This window comes from Mustela nivalis (assembly GCF_964662115.1).
Source record: "Mustela nivalis genome assembly, chromosome: 1".
In the NCBI taxonomy this organism is placed as follows: domain Eukaryota; kingdom Metazoa; phylum Chordata; class Mammalia; order Carnivora; family Mustelidae; genus Mustela; species Mustela nivalis.
In genome coordinates, this window is record NC_139020.1 from 153,411,373 (window position 1) to 153,429,596 (window position 18,224).

Below are 18,224 nucleotides of genomic sequence, written 5' to 3' on the forward strand. Positions count from 1 at the left end.
CCTCAGAGCCGACCTTTCTCTCTTGCGAGGCCTGGAGCTCTTCCCTGACACAAGCAGGGGCTGAGGGAGCCCAGTTCTCCCTGCGGCAGCACGGGCTGGGTCCATACCTTCCCCAGCCTCTCACACAGCTGGGCAGACAGCTGGAACTCCTTGGCGTAGCTCAGGCACTTAAGAGACAGCTTTGGCTCCTTGCATTCCAGATAGGTCTTGGCCAGTTCCAAGTACTCCACCTGCTTCTCCCTGAAGAAGGGAGAGAAAACAGAGTACCCACCGAATGGTGACCTAGCCCCAACAGATCCCACCACCTGATCTCACCAGAGCAGCCCTGAGATGACCCCCGGGGAGTCTTACTTGGGGCTGACTTTCTTGGATTTCATGTTCAGGGCGGTGTTGTGGGCCAGCGCCAGCTTCTCTTTCTCAAATGCACCTCCTTTTTGATAACACTTGGCTGCGACCTAAAATGGGCAAAAAGTCTTGATTCCCAGCAAGGGAATGGACGTGACATACAGAACAAGGGTTAAAGCACATGTGCCATGTTTGCGCTGACAAGGGAATGATTCTCACTCCAGCCACGCCTGAGGCCGAGGAGCAGGAATGTGCTGATGCGCTTAAAAAAAAAAAAAAAAAAGGCCCCACAGGCTAAAACCCAGTAATGTTACCAGCAAATACTTTTCCACTCAAAGGTTCCTTTTGAACACGCCCAGAGAGGTGCCTGGGCGGCTCAGTTGGTTAAGCATCTGCCTTTGCCTCAGGTCCTAATCTCAGGGTCCTGGGATGGAGTCCGGCATTGGGCTCCCTATTCAGCAGGAATCCTGCTTCTCTTCCTCCCTCTGTCCCTCCATCCCCATTCATGTGCACATGCGTGTACTCTCTCTCTCAGATAAATAAAATCTTGAAAGTGCCCAGAATCCATGGAAAAGCAATACGGGATATATTTTTATAAGCTGCCATAATTAACACCCTCACTTAATCTTCCAGTAGCCATGTGTGAGAAGTTTCATCCTTCTCATTGTATACATGGAGCCATGGGCCTAAAGTCACCCAGTGGCTCTTCTGGATCCCACACAGGTTTTCTCTAGTCAGTAACTACAATGGCTAAACAACTGTGTTGGTAGAACAGCCGCAGCACAGAAATGGGGGTAGAGATGGGGATGGAGATGATGTCACCACACATTCCAGAAGATAACTGGTTAGATCCCTGGCTCATGCAGGTCTATGTTGAGCAAGTAGAAGGTGGGCAGACGGGCATCACAGGAATGTTGACTGGACCCCCATTCCTGCCAGCAGAAAGTTGCTCTTCTAAAGCAGGAATGCTGAGACCATGTCTCAAAGCACAGGCTGGAGGACAGAAAGTCACACTTGGTCCAGCATGTAAAGATTAGGTCTCAGTGTGGGCAGGGGAAAGATTAAGTAGAGAATATGACATCTTGTTCCCTTGGGCTCTTTGCTTCAGCTTCCCCAGCCTCATGTACCTCCTTACATTCCCAAGATCTGTGCCACACTCTTTCCCACCACAGGACCTTAGCACATGCTAGTCCTTCTGATTGAAATGCTCTTCCACCCCTTCTCTGCCCAGTTAACTTCATTCATCCTATAGGCCTCAGTTCTTGGCTCCTACTTAGAGCAGCCTTCCCTGGCCTCCCTGTCCAGAACAGGTGGTTCTAGAGGCAGCTAGTCTCTCCCATGTGATACCTACAACAACTAGAGCTGGACACCCTTCTGAGTGTCTGTCCGGCTCATCATCACACCCCTGTAACCCAAACATGATGTTTGGCCCACAGTTCAACAGTAATTTATTGAATGAATCTCAAGTGATTGCCATTTTTATGGTGGTTTTGGAATGTTCACTGACAGGCAGCCAAAAACTCAATAAATCCCCTGAGTCCTGAAATCCTTTACTGGAGTCAAAATAAAATCAGGTGAAGAGAAGGCTTTTTATAACATTCTCATCTGTGCCAACTCCCATAGAAAGATTTTGGACTCAAACCTTCAAAAGGCTTTTTTAAAGAATTGGACACCCATGGGCAACATGTCTGGGTTAAGACCAACAGTGTTCTGAAGGGAATAAAGGGAAAGGCTATCTAGTTTTCCAATTTCATATCCGTACCTGCTACTATACTATCCCTCCCTTCCCTCCCCGAAAAAGATCTTGGTTTTATAACAGCAGCCAACTTATAACAAGGATGGGCAGTGAATAAAGTTTCAGAGCTCTGTCAGCCTCCAGCAGGTAAATACTACGGACTTACGGAAACAATTTGCCGACACACCCAAACACACAACAATGTGCATTCTGTTTTCTCACCCCGTGGGACTGGTTGCAAGGTGGCGACAGTCCTTCTGTCCTCCCTGTATCCACCCACGCCCCTTTACTGTGTAATTCTGCAGCTTCTCCCAACAAGACTGCTGCCTATGTCCCCTCCCTTCAGATCTGGGCTGTGACCTGCTCTGGCCAACGAACGTAGCAGAGGCGACACAGGGCCAGCTCCGAGGCCAGGTGTCAAGGGGCCCCCTGTGCTCCTCTGCCTTTGAACGCTGCTGGGGCAGCAGCTGAACAAGGCCAGGCTTGCCGCTGGAGGATGAATCACGTGAATCAGGAGCCCCATTCACCCCCATCATCCGAGCCAAGAGCTCACCACGCCCCGAAAGTAGACCGGCTTGCTGGCTGGTTACAGAGTTCCGACATGGCTCCCCCAGCTGAGACTACAAAAGCCATTCCGCTAAACTCAGCTGTTGGCTAACCACCTGCAGCACTCCCCCCTCCCTCCCTTGCGTGATGGCAGGATCTCCCTCCCATGAAGGGCTAAACCTGCAGGATGGGACTGCTCTCCCAGACTGCCTCGAAACAGGCATGGCACGTGACCTAGCACCAAGCAGTGAGATGTAAAGAGAAGTCCACAGCGGACTTCACGATCAAGAAAAGAGACCTACGAGAAGAAAAGCCCTGCCTGGGATGCTGCCCAGGGGAACGGGCAGCTTGGCACTGCGTCAGTCATTAGGTTATCAGACGAGCCTCACGTGACACAAGGAAGAACTGGAAGGAGACAGGGCCCATGATGAGTTTGTTGAGCTGGAAGTGTCTGTGCCTGGCAGGTGGAGACTTCGTCACCACCGTGTCCTGGGAAACACACATGCCATGGAACTGTGGGATGTGCAGGGATGCGCATGGTTGGGAGAGGGATGGGGCTCGTCGTGCTGGTTTCACTATTTCCAGAGCACCGGCAGAGGGAACGCTGGCCGGAAGAAGGCTGTGCAAGCTCACTAGGGTGGCCTGTGGCTGAGACTGGTCAACTCAGTCTAGATTTAAGGCTTAATCCCTGCTCACCAGACTCAGCTTGGGAGTCAAGTCCATGTCGGATCAATTTGAAAAACAAATGACCAATCTGTGACTATTTTTAAAATGCAGTAGGATGGCAGCAAAAATGTTTAAACACAGAGCACAGGAGGGAAAGAAAATAAGCAGAAGGCTCTGTCGGTGGGCCAGAGGTCTTGACCCTTCATTTTTGTGGCAGTCCAGCTGACGCTCCGCCACAGTGAAGGGTTGTCGTGCTTGCCCTGCAGAAGGAGCTGGGCAGGGAGCTCTCCTCATCACAGGGTGGCCTGATGTTTCTGAAGAAGCAGCACAAGCACCACAGCCTTCACCCTTTCATGGTGACAAGCATAATGGTGGAAAACCAGCCTGTGAGGCCAGATGAGGTCACCAGTCACAAAGACCTCCCCCTCCCCTTACCTTCCAGCACTGGTGCTTAGCGTAATACTCTCCTTGCGCGATCCACTCCTCAGGTGTGGAGGTCTTAACAAACATGCTGTCATCCAAGTCTAAAATGAAAAAAGAAGAGTGGGTTTGCTTCTCTGGGTGTTTATTCCCTTAAACTTGTTGTTATGGGCTGAAGTTTGCCCCCTTCCCCCACCAAAAAAATGCGTACATTGAAGCCCTAAACCTCAATGCTTCAGAATGTTCGGAGACAGGGGCTTTAAAATTGTGATGAAGTTATAACAAAGCCATTCAAGTGAATCCTAGTCCAATCTATGTCCTTACGAGATGAGGAGATTAACGCACTCAGAAAGGGACACCAGGGGCTCACACGGAAAAAACGCCATCTACAAGCCAAGGAGAGGGGCCTCAGAAGAAACCAAATCTGCTGACACCTTGATCGTGGCCATCTTGCCTCCAGTACTGTAAGACAATACGCTTTATTACAGCAGCCCAGGCAAACAAATACCTGTGTTTTCTTTCCAGGATTCATTTTAAGATGGATTTTAGGTCGCTGTGGGCTTTGGAAGGAGGAGTCAGGGATAAGAAAGGACATTGCTCAGTTTTCAACTTCTGTCTACCTTCCTCTCCTATGGTGACAGATTAGAAGACAGAATATTCTAGTTCTTCCTAGAAAATCCAAAGCCATGTGGTTCTTAGCAAACTCCCACACAGGGGTTTTAGCAAGGAACAAGGTGACAGGGTTCTACAGTAGTTTCAAACGTGCAGACTTTGCCCGTAGGGTAAGCAATGTGACATGTCCCCATTGGTGGACACAGACTGTCACAACCACCAGCTGTCAGGCCCTTCTGTTGTCCCACTAGCCTGCTGGCGACTCAATCAGTAACCCCTCCTGCAGCTCCCCTGAGCATCAACAGCCGTGGTCAGCCCTCTCTGCAGTTTCTCAGCCTCTGCTGCAAGAAGGAGGTGGAAATCTGACTACCAGCATAAAATTCAGTCAAATCTGGGCTGAAGGGGTCCAGGATACCCTGGCCCATGGATATCAAGGTAGGCAACCAGGCAGACACGCCAGCTTCCTTTGGAGGGCGCAAAACCCTCCTTGTTGGCCCTCTGCCGTGCCCTGCAGCACTGTGTGCAAAGACGACTTTGCAGCATCTTGTCCTAACTCTGTGCGTGCTATTTGTGCTCTGGTGACATTCTGTCCTCACAGGGAGCTCCCCAGTATCTCCGCATAGGGCGGGTGAATGCTACCAGCACAATGATAAAGATACCCAAGTTATACAGTTGCAATGCTCATCCCCAGCTTCCCCTGCACAGCGGTAACAGATTTTCTCACAGACTTTATCATGTGCAACTTATAACCCACTTAAGAATGTCCTTTTTCTGGTGTTCTTAACACTACCAAGACAGAAAATAAATTGTGACCTTGTTTCATTTGGAATCTTTAAATGCAAGAAAATTGTCTATTTTGATGATCTCTTATAACAGGTGCCAGAATCTACTTCAGGGATGAAAGGAGTAGGCACCACAGGGAAGATTAAGAATGACCACAGCAAACCAGCACCACACCCCCACCCCAAAGCTTTTTGTTGAAGAAGTGAAGGCCCAGGGTGAGGAAGTAGGCCTGGACAAGGTCACATGGCTACATAGGTGGAAACTTCTAATGAGAAGCTAGGGTTTCTTCATTCCAAGACTTCAAATTTCCCCATTACACCTAACAGCCAGGGCCGAGGAAGAGAACAGCTAACCCTGGACCCAGGCTGAGCCATTGGCTGCAACCAGAAATAGTCTCCAAAAACTAGCCAGAAAATGCTCAGGAAAACAGCAGACCTCTGCACAGTGGCTGAGCCCTGCACTTTTCCCCATCCACAGAGAAATTAAGTGGGGCCTGGAGCAGCCAACTTAACAGCCAAGTCACAAAGACAACAATTTTCTCCTTTATGAAGGGCTGATGACTTCTCTGCGAGTTATCCTATCAGGAAATCTTTACTCCATTTTTTATTTAGCCAGTCTCTGGAAGTGATCAACACAACACACAATACTGGTTTGGCTTTTTAAACATTGCAAACAGCACAGAAGGGCAAAAGGGGAAAAGTAAAAGTGTCCCCATATCCTCAACAACCCGCACTCACCTGTCCTAGGACCAGAGCAGCCACCGTGAACAGTTCCTCACTAATGGGCACTTAGGTCGTTTTAATTGCTTATAATTACAAGTAGGGCTGTGAGGAACACTCAATGTGCATGTATCTTTGAGATTTTACACAAAAACATCTCTAGAATAGGTTCCTGGAAACAGGAGTTGCTGGGTCACTTTTAACCCAGCACAATTTTCTTTGATAGATATTGCCAGTCAACTGTCCAAAGACTGTAGCAATTTGTGTTCCCCCAACAAAGCCTATTTTCTCTCAACCTCGCCCAGGACCCTCACTTTTATTTTTTTTTTAGGAAGGCTCCACACACAACATAGGGCTTGAACTTATGACCCTAAGATCAAGAGTCAAGACACACTACTGACTAAGCCACCCAGGCCCCCACCATGACCCTCATTTTTAAAAGGCCAATAAAAGATCTTCCCTGAAGGAGTTAACCTCCCCCAGTCCCGTTACAGCCACACTTTCCCACACACCTTAGCAGTAAATACAAACTTTCATATCTCCAAAGAATGTGGGAAGGAAAGAAAGCACTTTCCAAAACCTATATCCTTTATACCTCACCATAAGAAGTGGAGAGTAACATGTGTTGTTTTATTTTGTTTTGTTTTGTTTTGTCGGGGGGGGGGGGGTTATTATTTAAATGAGAGTAACATGCTTTGTATCCAAAATCCAGAATAGCTTAATGAAATCTTACCTTTATTTTCATCTGTCTTTACAACTTGGACAAAATTTCTTCCCATGAAATATTTGAAAGCGGGAGCCCGCTTCTCTGGGTTTTCATCAAAGATCCAGAGGTTAACCCGGGCCCGTGTAATAGCAGTGTACAGCTGCTTCAGCTCTCCATTGAGGAGCTAAATTGAGGACAAAGACGGAGAGCATTTGTCTACAGCTTCAATGTGATACACTTCAATGGGCTTACTCATTTTGGTGAAATACAGAAACCAAATTTAAGTATAGCAGAAGCATGAGCAGGACAGGAGGCTCACTGTGGCCACAGCAAAGATAAGTGAAGCTCCAGCAAGGGAGTACAACATTAGCACAGGACTGCCCTTATATGCTGTAATTTTATATTTTGAAATAATCATAGGTTCATGGGAAGGTAATATAGAATGGTCCCATGTGCATTTTACTCAATTTATCCCAATGGCTACATCTTACACAATTTCTGTAACTTATTTTTACAAATTAAGCCAGTCATATACTTCTATGATCACTATCATTAGTACATTACTCATGACCTATGCCATGATTGAGGGCTACAGATATCAGGGGGTTATGACTTGAACGTGGGGAGGCCCTACTTGATTAAATAATGCACATTTCAAAACAACAGTGGATTTGTGGCTACCTAGAGGTTTGCATAGCTAGGCAGTGATTTAACTTTTATTTCTGTAGAGCCTTCTAGGCATTTACTGAAATAACCTGATAACTGCTATTCTGTTTGTTTTTGCACTTTGTAAAAGACATAAAACCAGGGCAGTAGTTTCTCCCCAAAGTTTTTCATTTTACTCGTTCGGTTTTCACTCTCTCAAGGTTCCATCAAGCTCCATCAGTCAAGAACTCTAAAGAACTGCTCAGCTTTGGCCTTCTTCTCAGTGAGGCAGCTGCGATGTGAAGGGAAAGGAAGCTGGGTCCCTTCACAGCGTAGTGGAGAAAAATCTGTCACCCCAAAATGTGGACTGCCATCTCTTTGGCATGTAGATTATCTTAGGCTGATTATTTTTAAGAAACAAAAGGTTCACAAAGAACCTCTGATCTTCCCCTTGACTGCCTAAGAGAATTTAGACAGAGAACCTGCTCCAGAAAGGGAGCAATCACCCTAGATAACTGTAGTATGCATGAACTGATGGTGCTAAACAGGAAGCACCAAAGCAAAATCTGTTTGTGTGAATTCCTCTCTGGGTCCCATTGTTTCTGGATGGCCCAGCAAACATTTGCTTACCAAACATTCATCTTTTTCATATTCTTGTGAATTGCTTTCTTTCCCTTTGAAGCCCTAGATCCCTGGCCCCTTCTCCTTGGGTCAGGATGGCATAAATACCTCATTTTGTCTGTTTTTGGAATCTCATATTTATGTTGATTCCCTGTACATACATAATTAAACTTTATTTTCCTTTTTTAACTTTTTAAAAATATTTTATGTATTTATTTGAGAGACACACACCATAAGTAAGAGAGCAGAAGCAGTGGGTACAGCAGAGGGAGAGAGAAGCAGACTCCCTGCTGAGCAGAGAACCGGATGCAGGGCTCGATCCCAAGACATGACCTGAACCAAAGGCAGATGTTTCACCGAATGAGCCATCCAGGTGCCCCTAAATTCTATTTCCTTCTGTGAATCTGTTTCATATCAATTTAATTTTCAGACCAGCTAAAGGAATCTTAAAAGATAGAGAAAAATTTTTTCCTCCCCAACAACAGTCAAGCCTGGTATACAAGTCTCCATGAACTACTATCCTGGACTTCACAGCTGAGTTCCCTGTCAGCAACTTCAAAATTTCTGAAGAGAGTTGAGTTCCAGAGGTCAAAAGTAGGTACAACCCGTCCTCTTTCACTTTCAGACAGTGCCCCACCCATCAAGCCCCACTCTCTGCTGAGAAAACAGAGACTGAGATCCCTGCCATGCCTACTACCATCCTCCACTCCCTGGTGCTGATGCACAAGAAAGCCAGGCAAGTACCGGGCTCTATTTTTAACCTCATTTTCTCATCCAAACCTTGTTTTCTGACCACCCTCCCACCCCAACAACCCTGTCAAGCGCATGGACAAATGGCAGAAAATCACCTTGTACATTTCTGGATTCACCATGAGAGACCGACCCTGGGAGGAGCTGGGTTTCTCCAAGGGTACTTCAATCAGTGGTCGGTTTTCCTGTCTGGAGTCAGATGATGAAGGCGTAAATGAAGAAATGATCTTCCACTCCTTGTAAGCCTGAACAACAATGACAAATTAAAAACCAATAGAATATGCCCTTCAGCTGTACACACAGCCTCATGGTGAATTAAGCCCCTTTTCCTGGCTTAGGGGTCCCCAGCCCAGCTGTAAGAAGGTGGCCATCCTATAGCCTCTGAGGGGACCTCAGGTGGCACAGGGAGGGAAAGGGGAAGCTACCACGGAAACTCTCCCAGACATTTGGCCAAGATGGCTGAGAAGCCAGGCACGCGCACCAGCTTCCAAGAGGAATGCTATAACACCCAGAAAGTTTCTTGCTTAAAGAATTTCAGCAAGCAGTATGGAGGGAGGAACCCAGTGTCATTCACCCCTTTTCACAATGTGTGAGAGATGCCACTTAGTGTCAGCTGTTAAGACATATACGACAAAATTTTCTAACTAAATTATTTACTCAAGGATGGAACAAAATTCAGGAGCTGAATTACTCCTATGCACACTGTACTTCAGGAGCTGAAGTACAGTGTGCATAGGAGACTGAGAACAGACAGGACACATTTTTATCTCTGTTCTTTCACTCCTTAGCTATGTGAACCCAAACAAATTGTTTATTTATTTCCTCCACATCTCCTTTTCTTGCTCTCTAAAATGGGGATGACAGAACTATCCAAGTTTGTTTGGAAATAAAAGGAGATAATCAATGTCAAGTGTCTAATATAAACCTTGACAAATAGTTGGTATTTTAGCCATGTGTCCCTTTATCTGAACTCAACCACAAAACTACAATAACTATGTAGACCAGAAGTTGGCAAGTTTTTTTTCCAAAAACGTCAGAGGATAAAAATTTCAGGTTTTGTGGGCCATGTGGTCTCTCTCACAACTACTCAACTCTGTTATTATCATGCAAAAGAAGCCATTGTCAATTATGTAGATGAATGGGCATGTGTGTTCCAGTAAAATGTTATTTTTCAACACCAAAACTGAATTTAATGTAATTTTCGTGTGTCATGTAACATTATTTTCCCTCAATTTTTTTAACCATTTAAAAATGTAAAAACCACTGTTAGCCCACGGGCCATACAAAAGTAGGCAGAGGGCTAGATTTGGCTCTTGACCATGGTTGGCAGACCCTGGGATAGCTAAAATGCTCAGAAAACATGCAGTGTTTAGAAGGCAGAATTCCTATGAAATTTCAGATTTCATACTTAACTGTATCCTGTGAGAGTAGCTAGTTAACCCCCCTCAGCCTTTACTTTTCCATGTATAAAATGGTGCTCCTTGCCACCCATGTATCTTCTCAAGAATAATGAAAACATGGAGTGAATACAGTTCATGACCTCCTTTAAGTCACCCCATAACTTAAACTAATAAGTATCAGGTTAAATGCTTTAAGCACTAATTTATTTAATATTAATGAAATTATTATTACATTAAAATTATTTTGATATTAAAAATATAAACACTGTTTATTAAATAAGGATGGTTATGCTACTAACCAATTATGGAATTAATCACCATATTCTGAAAAGAGATATAAATCATGTAATCATTGAAGTAGTTGGGAGTTTAAAAAAAAAAAAGCTTTCAGGACACATTTATGACTGCCCTCTTTGTAAAGCCGTTCACACCCTGAATTTCTGGCCAAGGAAGGCAGGCAAAAGACACAAGCATTTTGACATTTGCAAGGCTCTCCTGGCAGACAGCATGAGGCACAGACCAATCAACCTTGGGAGGGCTAGTAAAGCACACACAATGTATTTTAAAACTGCTGAATCAGAAGGAAAAACCACTCGTACGGCCCAGGACTAACCTGTTTCCAGAAATAAAACACACTGTACTTTGAAGACAGAGCCTCTGAGGAGTGAGTTTGTGTATTTGTAGCAAGAATACAGGCCTACAGCACCTGACAATGAACACATGTAAGTCTTCCAGCTTCTTCTATTGGGACTGATCATTGTGAATTTCACCTTGGGGGGGGGGGGCCTGTTCTCTAAGTGATTAACCCATAAAAGCTGTGGTTTTCCAAGTCCCTCCTATCCATTTCACACAGGAGTATGAAGGAAAGGACTCCCCTGGGAGTCCTTACACTGGGGCTGAGTATAAATGGCAAGCACCCTTCTAAGTCCCCACAGGTGTGTTTGGGGGTGACTGGAAGAAAGACTGCTGCTCCCCCAAATGAAGCCAAATCCTAGAAGAGAAGGATCTGGTGTAACCATTCCTTGGTCCCTTCCCCATCTCAGAAGATGGCCCTGGCAACTACGTTAGTTGAACAGGGAGCAACAAATCCTCTAAAGAGAAGAATCACACACCAAGGCAACAAGAACACTCCCACACGCATGTGCAGAGAGTGTCTGCCAGAAACACAAACCGAGGGTGGAAGAAGAGGCCAGGGGTGGGGAGAAGAGATCTCCACTGTCCCCCGTGTCAAATACAATTATTATGCAGCAGCCTACAGCCAGTCACCCCAAAGGAAACCCAACATGAGGAGCTAGACCTCAGGTGACTGAAGACTTAGGTGATCCTGTCTTTCCTCTGCTTTGATTAAAGCACTTCCTCTCATTTAGAAATGAGATGTTTTTTGGTCTTGACTCTGTTGATGATAAATGCAGGGTGTGCTTTGTGTCGGGGGCAATGCATAATGACATTCCTCAGGAATCGAGAAGCACCACACAAGGAGTCTTTTTGGAAGTCTTATTGTGCACATGGGATGACGTGGATGTTACTGAAAGATTCCACTTGTGATTATTTTATGCTTATGCAACAAACTGAGCCATTGGTTGGGAGCACAGGGTCAAGATATCTGGGTCTTTGCTATTTCCATCATCAGGGTGAGACAAATAACTGGATTTTTCTTTCACAAACAGAATTGACCACAAGTTACAGATCCGTAAGTCCAGAGTTCCTTGGGCTTCTTACTGGCACAAGCATACAACTGGCAGTTAATAAAGGACAGGAACAACAAAGTCTTACCCCTTCCTCTTTCAGCACAGCCTCGGTCCAACCATGACCAATGGATGTATTATGAGAAAAAAGAGTTAGTTCTCAGAGAATAAAAATGGTTCCAGGATTAATGAAAGTGCATCTGATTTCATTAGCAAAGTCAATAGGAAAGGAATGCACTTAAGGTATGGCAATGATATACTCATCGTGGAAGGTTCTGGAAGCCAATTTGCATGCGGGGCTTTAAAAGGAAATGAGTACAGAAGGAAGATCGCGAAACTGAGAAATCAGAGCATCTGAGTTGGTCTCCAGGCTCTGGCACCTACACTATTACTATGTGCAAATTACTTAATTTCCATGACCCTCAGCTTTATCTGTAGAATGAGGGTAATGGAAAAACGTACAACTTCAGAGGGTTAGTAGAGGATGAAAGGAAACAAAGCATTGGAAGAGGACTTTATAAACCATGAAGTACCCATGAAGTACCCATAGGAATATTAGTCAGAGGTATCATCAGGGCAATTCTATTTTTTAAAAGACCAGGAAAAAAAAAATCAGGACTCCATTTAAAATAGTCAGTTCTGGGCAGGTCTTAAGGGGTCAAAGCTAACGGTGCTTCTCACCTAAGTATGAACCACAGCCCCTTCAAGCATGCACCATGTGCAGTGGGAAGTCTGCAACAGGAACCAGGACACAGTCAGCTAAGTGCCCAGAGGAGACCCCCCCCAGCACAGTCAGCAGCCAGCCTGAGCCCCCACCAAAAGACAGTGGTGAAAAAGAAACCAGTGGCTCGAGTTGGTGACTCTATCCATAACTACTGAGCTCGGGAAGAAAGTCCATCCCAAGGACTCAGGAGCCATGTCAAAGCAGTGGGCTGGCACGGAGGTCCTGGGGGTCGATCCAGGGATGCTTTCACTGCCATGGTCAGCATGGGCCGCAAGCAGTGGTGAAGCCATGCCAGAAGGGAGCTCCGGAGGGGCAGCTGTCCTCATCCCCCACATTACCTGATCCAGTGGCCAGGAACCAAGCCTCATTTGTCTTCCCGGAGTTTTCTCTTTCTATGAACTGAACTTGCCCAGTTCTGTCCTCATAGGGTGGACACTGCTAACCTTGCCTTCATTTGCAAAGCTCTCCTTAGAGCTCACTCCAACTGGAGCATCCTTGGGAGTCAAGGATAACAGAGCTAGTGAACACTGGCAGCTGGCACTCGGGTACCAGGCATTCAGAAGAAAGAGAGAGCAGGGCAGGGCACGGGAGAACCAGCACCATGACACACTGGGAAACCACCCACCACCACTGACAAAACCCGTATCAAAGCACACAAAGCCCCCGCCGAATGGGTGATGCTCCAGAACGGAAACAGGTACCTGTGACAAACTCACTTCTACTCAGCTCCACGTTCTCCTTCCCAGAGCGGAAGTGTAGCTCATACATATATGCATGCACAGCGTGGAAAGGAATTCAGCATAACATACCTCAGAGTCAGTGAAAAAGTTGTAAAGGAGGACATCGTCAAATTCTAAACCTTTTGCTTCATACACGGTTAGCACAAGGGCTAACCCCAGCTCTTCTGGAATTTTCTCTTTTGCCATTTCATTAGCTACAAGGATTACCTGGGGGGGAAGAAAGAAGAAGAAAGTAGGAAAGAGAAAACATCATGTTCTACAACAAGGGATCTGGAAAAGCTCAGCCAACTTCTGTGGGAGGCAAGTAACATCTTTTTTTTTTTTTTAAGATGTTATTTATTTATTTGACAGACAGAGATCACAAGTAGGCAGAGGGCAGGCAGAGAGCCTTGGGAGGCTCCCCGCCAAGCAGAGGGTCCTACACGGGGCTGGATCCAGGACACTGGGATCATGACCTGAGCCGAAGGCAGAGGCTTTAACCCACTGAGCCACCCGGGGGCCCCAGGTAACAGCTTTAAAAAGAAGTGGCTGGCCTGGATTTGGTCCACCAGCTGAAATATTAAAAATTGCTCCTTTACCTGGAGCTGAAATTTACCCATTCTGGCAGAGGACCTACTGAAGTCTACACCGCAGAATAATACAGCCTCCCAACCCTTTTGTCAACCACAAACTGCCTTTTATTTCACAACACACAATCCCAAGAAGCTCACCTGGTGGGCTCCGAATTCAATAGGCTGCGTTTTCCTTTTGTTCCCTCGTAGCAAAATTGCCAAGTCACTCACACTGCAAGACTCCAGGACTGTTGGTTTGGGACCATCAAAAAGGCCAGAATCCCTGGGGAGGCGATCAAAAGATTCCGGGAAATAGAACTGAAGTAAATCCACCACCCCAGATGCCAGATTGAGGATTCCTGAGATAAAACAGAAAATACACGTCAGATATGGAGCAACATGATGACGACATGGCTGGGGGGGTTTCTGGGTGCTTTTGTGCTTTTTTTGTGGTTTTTTTTTTTTAATTGGGGCTTTTTTTTTTTTTTTTCTTGAGAAACAATATTGGTCCTGATAGTATGGATAATTGCAAGTCAGTTTCTAGTTCCCATTAGATTATCACTTTGGCTCTGGTACAGGGCATGAAGGCAGAGATATGTTGCTAAGGTTTTGTTGGATCTCGTTCCCGACCTACACTCATTTTAAAAAAAATTACTTCATAAAGAAAAATCAAGGCAGAAATATAATTTAAATAATTAGAGCTGTTAAAATGCTAATACAAGGGGCTGGCATAGATGGTAAGAAAACAAAAATTATTAGGATCCTCTCGTTGGAGCTTGGAGCCGGAGAGACATTGCCATGGTAACAGCAGTGCTGAATGTTAGACAGGGGCCAAAGGCAAGGCCTCCATCACCCTCCCACTGGGTTTATACCCAGCTAAGAGGTCTAGCCTAAGAAAAATTGTGGAGCTGGAGAAAGGATTTTGTGAAGAATTTTCTCCCTGGGTCCTGTTGCTTATCTAAGCTCTGAGTAACGTGGCCAGTCACACAGACTGAACACTACCACCTTGAGAGAAGCACCTTCATAAAAATATCCCATTTAATCATCAGGACTGCTCAGCAATATAGATCAGACAATCCCCACCTTTACAAGCAGAGACTCCAACATCTAAAAAGTTAGTAAAAACCTCCAAGTGATAGGATTTGAAGTTGAACTGAGCACAGAGCATCCTGGGTCTCTCTCCATGGTTCACTCTGTGCCGTGTGCCCTTTGCCTGATGGCAGGTAGAACACCATGTTCTTGGTAGAACCCCATAAGATGGGCCTATATGTCCCCACTGCTATAACCAAACAATAAGGAGAAATTTTACTTCCCGGTAGTAGTATTATTAGATGTATACAGTTGGGAGCACAAATGGAAATTGCTTAACTGAAGCAAATCAGCTGTTACTGAGGTTCCCTCCTCTTTTAGCAAAGGCCAGAAAAGGGCACAGAAGTATTGACTACAGTGATGAATGGGAATCCACAGAAATGCCCTTCCAGAGAAACTAGATGAATAATTTTTAAATGAGCCTACCCAAAGAATAAAAGATGGTTCCACCATAAAAAGGATTAAAACTCTGATGCCTCCTACAACGTGGAGGAGCCCTAAAAATATTATGTTAATCACTTAGCCAGACACAAAAGGCCACATATTATATGATTCCTGTTACATGAAATGTCCAGAATAGGCACATCCACAGAGACAGAAAGTAGGGGGTAAGCAGGAATGAGGAGTGACTGCTAATGGTATAGGGTTTCTTTTTGGAGTGATGAAAATTCTGGAATTGGGTAATGGTAACGGTTGCACAGCCTTGTGAACATATTAAAACCATTAAACTGCATATTTTAAGCGGGTAGTTGTTATGTATGTGAATCTTAATTTTTAAAAAAGAGAAAAAAGGGGAAATATTCCCTAAACATAGTACATATTCACTACATAATCAATAAATACATGTGTGTGATAAATGCATTTAATGTATATAAAGAAAAAAGATCAAAAGGAAATAAAAAAAAATGTTAGCCACAAATGGCCTTACATGTAGCTTGTACATTGTTATTAACACTTTAGGTGTTTTAAGAAATCTCTAAAATCTAGTACATATGATTTGGGCTTTTTCTGGTTCCATACACAGAAGTATATATGCATAGTCTTCCCTCCATTAAAAGATGGGGTTTATGTAGTCATTGTCCTAATGGGTTACTTAGCAAAAACATCAAAAATCCCTAAATCCCAGGAACATCTCTTATTTCTGCCATGCTCTTTCTTGCCAATCAGAAAGGCCGCTGGCCCCAGACCAGTGGCACTGAACCAAGGGGTCAGTCGGAATGAGGGGCTCATTCAACTCCTCATGCCAAATCCTTCTACTAGATCCAACAACAGAAAAGGGGGTGCCACTGGAGCCACGTCCTGAGGACAGAAAGAGTGAGTTATGTGCCTCAGTTACCCGGCCCACACACAGTGCCAGGCAGGGGAGCTCAATAAATGTCTTAACAGATGAGCGAGGGCCAGGGCTCTATTTCCTATTAAGAGAATCATTACTTTATGCCAACTCTTGATACACAATCCAAGTCCCATGTATAAGACCACAGAAGAACAACAAGTTGAACTGTTCAGATGCAGCAAGATCCTGTGATTTTTTATTTTTTTCCAAATGCATCATTGGTGAGGAATTCCAGAGACCTGGAAAGCTGGGCTGAGTTGTATGAAACAGCTACACTCTGGGGGGCCACCTGCCTTCTAATCATTTTCTGACTCCTGAGATAAACAAATCAGAGTTTTAATCTCATTTTACAATGTGTGTGGGGAGAGGGTGATATGCATGTGTTTTCTCTTTCCACCAAACCAAAGCCTACCTGAGCCGTATCTAGATAAAGAGCACCTATCAAAAACCTACAATAAACATCAGACTTAAATGGCAAAATGGTAAATATATTCCCATTAACTGCAAAAATAACACACAGATGCCTGTTAAAGCTTGTGCTTAAGGTCCCAGCAAATTAAATAGAACAGGAAACAATGAAAGATAAATATAGAAAAGAAGATAAAGACTGACCTTATCTGCAGAAAAATGCCATAACCTAAAAGTTAGAATGTTCAATATGATTGTTAGATTGACCAGATCAACATATAAAACCCAACATATAAAACCCAAAACTGGTATAGAGCATTCCTCTATACCAGTAATAACTGATAAAAAATGTAAAAAAAAAAAAAGAAAGAAAGAAAGAAAGGGGAGCAGCCATGATAGTTACAGAAAGTATAAGATCCCCAGTACAAATATAAAAGCTGTGTAAAATGTCTGGGGAAAATTACAAAATAGTACCGAAAGCAACTAAAAGAAGACCTGAATAGGGAAATACACTAATGTCATGGTTCAGAAATCCCAAAGATGTGAAGATGTGAATTCTTCCCAAAGAGCAATAAATTCAATGAAATTCCAATCAAAATTACAAAGAGTCAGAGAATCTGATAACTATGGCAAGTGTGACATCATGCTAACAGTGCAAGAAGAGACAAATGAGACAAATCAAAGGAAAAAGTAAGCCCACAAACAGAGTCCAAGATAATGTAAGAAAAGCCACCTTACAAATCAGAGGCAAGGGTGCACCAAGCAGTGAATGGCATCAGCACAACTGATTCTCCATATGGAAAAAAGTAAAATTAGATCAGAGAAGGGTTAGTTCAATAAAGACAATGTCACACCACACATACACTTTAAATAGATTAGTTAACTTAAATTTACCCAAATTTAAATACCTGCCTATATATAAAAAGCAAAAGTGAAAACCATTAGAAAATTATTAAGGAGACTTTCTTAATAACTCTAGATCAGAAAAATTTCTTAAGACACCAGAGAAAATCGTAAAAGTAAACATTCGTAAGTTAAAATTTAAAGTATCTTCCTACTAAAGAACACCATTATTTATATGCCATTTTACTGTAACAAAGAAAAACAAGCCCTGCAATTTTTATAATGAACAAAGGATTAGAAGGCAAAAATTCATAGGGAATTCTTAAAAAATCAGTAAGAAAAACAACTCATTAAAAAGGTAAGCAAAGGAGAACAGGTGATTCACGGAATACAGAATCGCCGGTAAACACATGAAAAGACACCACACCTCAAGAAAATGGAAATTCAAACTATACCAGATGTCATTTCACACCCATCCCAAAAGCAAAGTAAGAGGATATAACATAGATCCAAAGAGATTTGCTCAGGAAGTTTCGCTCCAGCATTATATGTCACAGTGAAAAACTGCCAGGAGCCTACCATTTATTACTGGAAAATAACAAACTGGTACAGCCATAAAATGGAATGCTAACGCTAGTTAGAAATGCAGGGTCTCGAGTACCAAATCATAATATGCAGAAATCCCAACATGTAACATGAAGCAAAAATACAAAGTGGCAGAAAGATATGTCTGGCATGATCCCACTAAATAAAGTTTCTAAGCATGTAAAATGGTACTCGGTATTGTTCATGGACATATACAGGACACAGGAGGTGAATGGGTGAGCATTATAAACCTAAAGGAAGAATTCTGGCATGGATGTTGTGTTTTCCAAACACTGCATACCTCGGCGTCCTCTGTAA

The 18,224-nt window shown here is 44.1% G+C and overlaps 1 protein-coding gene across 7 annotated transcripts in view; it reads right to left on the reverse strand.

Moving 5' to 3' along the window:
• Nucleotides 1–18,224, reverse strand: part of TRANK1 (tetratricopeptide repeat and ankyrin repeat containing 1) — a 139,141-nt gene that overhangs the window by 14,795 nt on the left and 106,122 nt on the right. For all 7 annotated transcript variants that reach the window (XM_082745289.1, XM_082745288.1, XM_082745287.1 and 4 more), the window contains 7 exons: nt 13,808–14,007; nt 13,167–13,304; nt 8,647–8,793; nt 6,560–6,716; nt 3,728–3,816; nt 352–455; nt 108–240 (listed from right to left, as the gene is read on the reverse strand). In XM_082745289.1, the coding sequence (XP_082601415.1) occupies nt 108–240; nt 352–455; nt 3,728–3,816; nt 6,560–6,716; nt 8,647–8,793; nt 13,167–13,304; nt 13,808–14,007 (968 nt within the window). The remainder of the gene's footprint in view (nt 1–107; nt 241–351; nt 456–3,727; nt 3,817–6,559; nt 6,717–8,646; nt 8,794–13,166; nt 13,305–13,807; nt 14,008–18,224) is intronic.